The following is a 6,563-nucleotide window of genomic DNA, read 5'->3' as shown; positions in this document are numbered from 1 at the left end:
TAATAATAAAATAATTTATTTTTGGTTTAATAATATAATATTTTATAAAGATAATAATTAAGTATTTTGTTAGAACTTAATGATTATCCTAATTATATTTTAGATTTTTTATATTTAAAATAAGATGTTTATCCTGTATTTGATTGTGTTTATTTGCAGTTAGTTACACGAATTCAGATATGGGATGAAATCGGATAGGAATGAACGGGTTTAAAAGTTTTTAAGAGTTTAAGAGTTTTAAAAACTTAAGAGTTTTTAAGAGTTTTTAAGAGTTTTAGTCAAATGCTTTATAATATAGATAATATAGTATAGATATTAAATACAATTGTTTTAGGAAAAAGAATGAAGAAGGATAATGATAAAATAAAAGTTGTGGGGCATGATAGCTATAATTCAAAATCATAAAGGGGTTATTATGCAAAAGCTTATTCACCCATCTCTCTCTCTCTCCTCCATTTAACTGAATCCAGACACAGAACAAGAAATTAAACCAACAAACAGATTGAAGATCATCTTCTTCATCTTACCCACCATTCTTTTCAAGGCTGAACTCTTATGAACCTCACTGAATTTTAGTTAATTCTATGATGGCGACGCGTATCACAAAGATCACTGCCCTCCTTAGCTATAATGGCGTCGTATCAAGGATATGGGCAACACCATTTCTGGGTTCCAATTCCTATTCTTCCGCAGTGGCTTCCCTTGAATCCGAGCCAGATTCTCCATTGTTTGGGTTGAAGGATTATGAAAATTACAGAAAATCGATCCATGGTGGAATTACTCATAAAGCGCTGTTGGTTGACGCTGTCGGCACCCTCGTTATCCCGTCTCAGCCCATGGCTCAGGTAAACATTCATTATTCGATTAAAATTGTAGTTATTTCTGGGAAACATTTCATTTCTTGTTTCGGATCCACTGAATTGGGTTTTATTTGTAGATTTATAAGCAAATTGGGGAAAAGTATGGTGTTGAATTTAGTGAAGATGAGATTCTGAGGAGATACAGAAAAGCTTATGAGCAGCCATGGGGTAGATCTCGACTCAGGTAACCTGTATATATATATACATCATTGGTTTCTTAAGATTTACCAAATTTGCATTTAGAATTTAATTATTTGTGGGTGTGTTTTCCTCATTGATGATTCTATATTTGGAAGAACATCTTGATACATATTTGATGCTAAATACTTTCTATTTCAGTACTCTTTGTTTTCCTGGATTTATACAATCTTGATTTAAGAAAGCTTTTCAGAAATCTTTAGCTTCTTAGATGTTACAAGTTCATATGATTCTGTATAGAAGATTTGGGATAAAATCTACAAGATGAACAACTCATGGTGAATTTTGGTAGATTGATGAATTCAATGATGGAACAAGTTTTCAGTTTTGGATTCAGAAATCTTTTAATTTCCCGAAAGTTTAGCATAAATCCGTCTTCCGTACATCTGTATTTCTCCCTTTCACCAGCCGGGGTTCGTTACAAAAACAGCGGTTCTGCTCTTTAGGGTAGGGTAGAGGTTACATATGCATATCTCTTACTGCCACTTTGAGGTATACTGGGCTGTTTTGGTTCGTGTTAGAACTCAAGAACCCATTGTGACAGTTCTTGGATTGATTTGCTTCCTGAAAATCATATTCAGTCAGAAAGCGATTAGGACCCCCATCCCTATAACACCGGAGTCTTTTAATTCATCTAACTTACTTATTGAAAGCGAACAGAAGCTTCTTGCTTCATGTTTAACCACATGTTTAAACAAATATGCAGATACGTAGACGATGGAAGACCGTTCTGGCAACATATTGTTAGTTCATCAACAGGCTGTTCCGACTCCCAATACTTCGAGGAGCTTTATAATTATTATACCACGGAAAAGGTTTGTCTCATATTAGTCATTTATTGGTTAATGCCAAACCAAACGAACCCAGTACATGCCATCTCGAGATGGGGCCCAGGGGTGGGATGTACGCACATCTGTCCTCTACCCTAAAGGGTAGGGCGACTGAATCTGTGAAGACCCTAATATATTCCACTTGTAGTTGGAGGTGGGGTTTGGGGTGGGATGTATACAGATATGTCATTTACCCAAAAAGAAAAGAATAGAGCAGTTGATTCTATAAAGATCCCAATATGTCTCATCTGAAAACCCGCAACTCGTAAAAATGTGCGTCTTATCATAATTATATATCTAATTTTGATTTTATTTGCATCGAAAGGCTTGGCATCTCTGTGATCCAAATGCGGGAGAGGTGTTCAAGGCTTTGAAGAAAGCCGGGGTAAAAGTAGCTATAGTCTCAAACTTCGACACGCGATTAAGACCTCTGCTACGTGCTTTAAACTGTGATCACTGGTTCGATGCCATGGCGGTTTCCGCTGAAGTAAGTACTCTCGGAATTCACTCAATTCCTATCGGTTCTCTTGGACTTCTGACATTCCTAATGGCCCGGTTTCTGTAGGTTGCAGCAGAGAAACCGAATCCTATGATATTTCTAAAAGCGTGCGAGTTATTAGGCGTAGAAGCGGAGGATGCAGTCCACGTAGGCGACGATCGTAGAAACGATATTTGGGGAGCCCGAGATGCGGGATGCGATGCGTGGTTATGGGGAAGCGATGTTCATTCCTTCAAGGAGGTAACACAACTATTTGCTCGTTTACTAACGATTCGTGACGATGATTTTGATCTCGTATTTTGTGGAATAAAAATCTGTTGTACTCAAATTTGTACAACAGATTTGTACAACCCTTTACATTTGTACAACCAATACAACTCAATTTCAACCACCCATTTAATTTGATAAATATGTGATTTTATAAAAATTTTGATTGCTTCCTGATCCTAATATAAAGTATTGATCATAATTAATGAACTCTAGTAATCTTTTCTTAAATATTCAAATCATAATAATGAACTCTCATCATTTTCATAAATATCTCAATTGATTGGGTTGCATTGGCTGTATAAATGAACATGGTTGTATTTTTGAAATATACCCTATATATATATATATATATATATTACAATAACTAAAATATATTAAGTAAAATAATGATGTTTATTTATGTGATCGGTGAAATAGTGGTATTGAGGACAATAAACTTGTGGATGGTTTGACTTATTGAACTATATAGAAAGTCAAAACGTTTCGGTTTTGATGAGACGATTTGTTTTTTGGTGCAGATTGCCGAAAGGATAGGAGTTGAGGTGTGAACGGAACCGAACCCCTTTGGATTCGAAGAAATAAGATTCCGGATGTACGATCGGTTTTTTGGAATCGAAATATGGCCGATGTATCATATTATTTTACGGTAAAATTCGATGTGATATGATACAGCGGTTGTAATCGATGTTTTTTCCTTCGTATTTGTGGTCATCACATGTAAATATTGTGTAGTTGTTGTTACGTGCATCTGCACTTGCCTTTGTGTATGCAAGCAACTAGTGTCAGAATTATAATAAATCGCGACATCTTTTGGGGCATGTGCCAGATTTTTTAGAGTAAACTACAGTTTTGGTCCCTTTGGATTACAACACTTGACTATGCAAGTCATCCTTAAACTTTAATACGTATAATTACCGTCCTTGTGGTTTGCGTTTTGCTTTGAAAATGATCCCTTGCACTAACAGAGTTAGTGAAATCACTGTTAGTTTAGAGGTATTTTCGTTCATTTATCTATTTCTTTAAAATAATTTACAAAATACATAATATTACGTTATATTAAATTAAAATTATATAATTCCTCCATATCCACGCCCACTTCCACTGCATTTTGATTTCCCCACCCTCTTCCCATCTCATTCCTGGTAATCCCCGCTGGTGAAACAACCACCTCCGGTTTGATTTCCCAATGCCACCTAGCTCCGACCTCCCATATTGAGACCCACCTCCCGTTTGAGTTCCCGATGCCACCATTAATCTCTCCAACCCCCTCTTAAACTACCCACCACCACAACCCTCCATCATAGCCATATTTGGTTTATCCAGTTCCCCCTCCATTTCTCGATCTACATTAAATCTCACACAATACCACCTCATGCACACACATACAGTACATACAACACACACACATGCATCCATTGTGTACAGAACACACACACACACACACACACACACACACACACACTGTGCATACACAACACACACATGTATACTATGCATAAAACACACTATTTTGGAAGGGAGATTGGTTATGGTGGTAACATATTAAGGTGGCAAATCGATGGTGAAGTTAAGAGGTAAAGGAAGTGGTGTTTGGGAGATGGGGTGGTGCGTGTGTCTGATTATATATACATGTACGTATGTGTGTGTATGTGTGTTATATGTATGTATAGGGAAACTGTTAAAATATATCAAATGCTTCCAATCTTGACTGTCTTAACTAAGTTTCTTAACGATTGTCCTTATTTTGTCAAGTTATTAACTGGAAAGAGTATAAAGTGTAGATTCTACAAAGTTGTGTTGTTTGGAATAGTTGGAGGACTGCACCTCACTTGTTGGAAGAGTTAAGGGGTAGCAGAGCATGAAGTATGTATTTCCAAGGATCATTCTTGCCATTTTCTGGAAAACATATATACACATTTATTGAAGCATCCGACTCATAATCTTCAAGACTCAATTTTAACTCTAAAATTTTCTCTCTAGATCTCTTCATCTTCTTCTTTTCTCTCTCTAATCTAGGTTAAGATACGATTAATATTGTTCTTAAGTTTAGATTTAGATTCATATTCTTGAAACAGATCTTGTAGTTTGTATGTTGTATTCTTGTTGATTCGTATAATAAAATTGTTTTTCTTCAAATGTGCTCAGTTTTAACATGGTATCAGAGCTTAATGGTTCAACTTTTTTTTGAAAAATCTCTCAAGTTCTTCATTTTTGTTGTACATAAATCGAATATAGGATCGGTTAGGGTTTCTTGGTCCACGAGATTGCAAGATCTTGATCGCTGGTTCCCTCTGTGATATTCGCCCTCTTTTTCTTATTGCTTCTTTGTTTCATGTCTCGAGAAACTGATGATCGTTTGGGCTGTGTACCTTGTTGAGATCTCTAAGATGTTACTTCGGTCCCCATTACGTGACTTCTATTATTGTTCTTTGATATTCGACGTTGACTGTTGCTTATCTTAAATTTCTAAAAAAAAAGAAAAAGAAATCTTGTTTGTGTTCATGTCGTCTCCACCTGCTGAACCTGAAAGTCCAATGGAATCCGAAGTCACGAAATTAGACTTTGGAGATGCACTGTACTTGCATCCCAGTGACACTAGTGGAGCCTCTCTTTTATCTTTCAAGTTAAGTGGTACTGACAACTATGAAGTTTGGTCTTGTGCTATGATTTTAGCTTTGGAAACTAAGAATAAAATTGGGTTTATTGATGGGTCCTGCCCTCGTCCTATAAATGACCCTGTCTTAGAAAGACAATGGGACCGATGCAATTCGGTTGTTCTTTCCCGGATCCTTAGTTCTATGACTGAGGACCTTTTCCTAGGACATGTTTTTTTTCCCAAAGAATCCTCCCAGGTTTGGGAAGAATTAAAAGAAACATATGACAAAGTTGATGAGTCGGTCACATTCAGTCTATTATACCAGAAAATTAATTCCTTAAGCCAAAATGACACTTATGTTTCTAAATATTATCATAAGCTAAACTCTCTCTGGAAACAATTTGATGCTCTTTGTAAAACTCACATCCTGTACTTGTAAGGCCTCTCACGATTTTTTGGAACATAGGCAACTGATTAAACTTGTTGGTCCCTTGAGGGTCTACAAGAAGAGTAAAACAATTTGTAGAAGGGGGGAGGGGATGAATACAAACACAATATTTTTAAATTTAAAATATATATTGATAAAGAAGATCAATACATATTTTACAAGATTGTTTGCGGAAAGATAAGGTGATAAAAACCTATCTAAACAATCTTTAGATACACACTAAGTCTTAGCAAATACAAGAAAAGAAATGTTGTAGAGAAGATCCTTTACTTAAGCTAGAAAATGCTTGAAGTAAGAATTAGGGTTAGAGAGTGAGTTGCGCGCACTTTGCATGGAGAAGAAACACTTCTATTTATACCTAGTGCATTAAATGAACATTTGATGCAATATGGTAGGGTTAGAGTGCGTGTCAAGCCTTAAGAGGAAGGCTTGTCCTTTGCTACAGTGAATAGTACAAAAAACACTATTCATGAGCAGACATCCTTACCTAAAGTTGGTGGATAATAGAGTCGACTAGTCGGCTCCGTACCGTACCAACTTTCATAAGGGTATGGGTTTTGTCCTTTGTGTGTATAAACACAAGACAACAACAATCGTGCTAAGCAAGCTTCCTTTGATCGTTGAATGCTGGAATGACCTGAAGGTCTCATCATCATTCGCTGAAGTTTGAGCAGTCTTCACACATATGTAGATAGACTTGTAATCACTGAATATCGCTTCAGATCACATATTCGTCAGTCTCTATTCTTCAGTTTTAGTCTTTGACATTTGTTGAAGGTTCTTTGGTGTGAGTGTTGTCTTCTTGAAGTATTGCTGTCTCTGATAGATTTACAATGCAAATTCTTCAGCGATCACTGAACAT

At 36.3% G+C, this 6,563-nt stretch overlaps 1 protein-coding gene across 1 annotated transcript; it reads left to right on the top strand.

Moving 5' to 3' along the window:
* The first annotated feature begins 448 nt into the window (after nucleotides 1-448).
* Nucleotides 449-3,493, top strand: LOC112518127 (haloacid dehalogenase-like hydrolase domain-containing protein 3). Its single transcript, XM_025125707.1, has 6 exons — nucleotides 449-845; nucleotides 938-1,044; nucleotides 1,765-1,873; nucleotides 2,214-2,375; nucleotides 2,454-2,627; nucleotides 3,176-3,493. Exons 1-6 carry the CDS (start codon nucleotides 585-587, stop codon nucleotides 3,203-3,205), a joined length of 843 nt encoding a protein of 280 aa, XP_024981475.1. The 5' UTR covers nucleotides 449-584; the 3' UTR covers nucleotides 3,206-3,493.
* The last annotated feature ends 3,070 nt before the right edge of the window (nucleotides 3,494-6,563 follow it).

The sequence above is a fragment of the Cynara cardunculus genome (assembly GCF_001531365.2).
Source record: "Cynara cardunculus var. scolymus isolate 2C chromosome LG 9, CcrdV1, whole genome shotgun sequence".
Taxonomy (NCBI): domain Eukaryota; kingdom Viridiplantae; phylum Streptophyta; class Magnoliopsida; order Asterales; family Asteraceae; genus Cynara; species Cynara cardunculus.
Note: the sequence above shows the minus strand (reverse complement) of the source record. Positions and strands in the feature narration are given on the sequence as shown.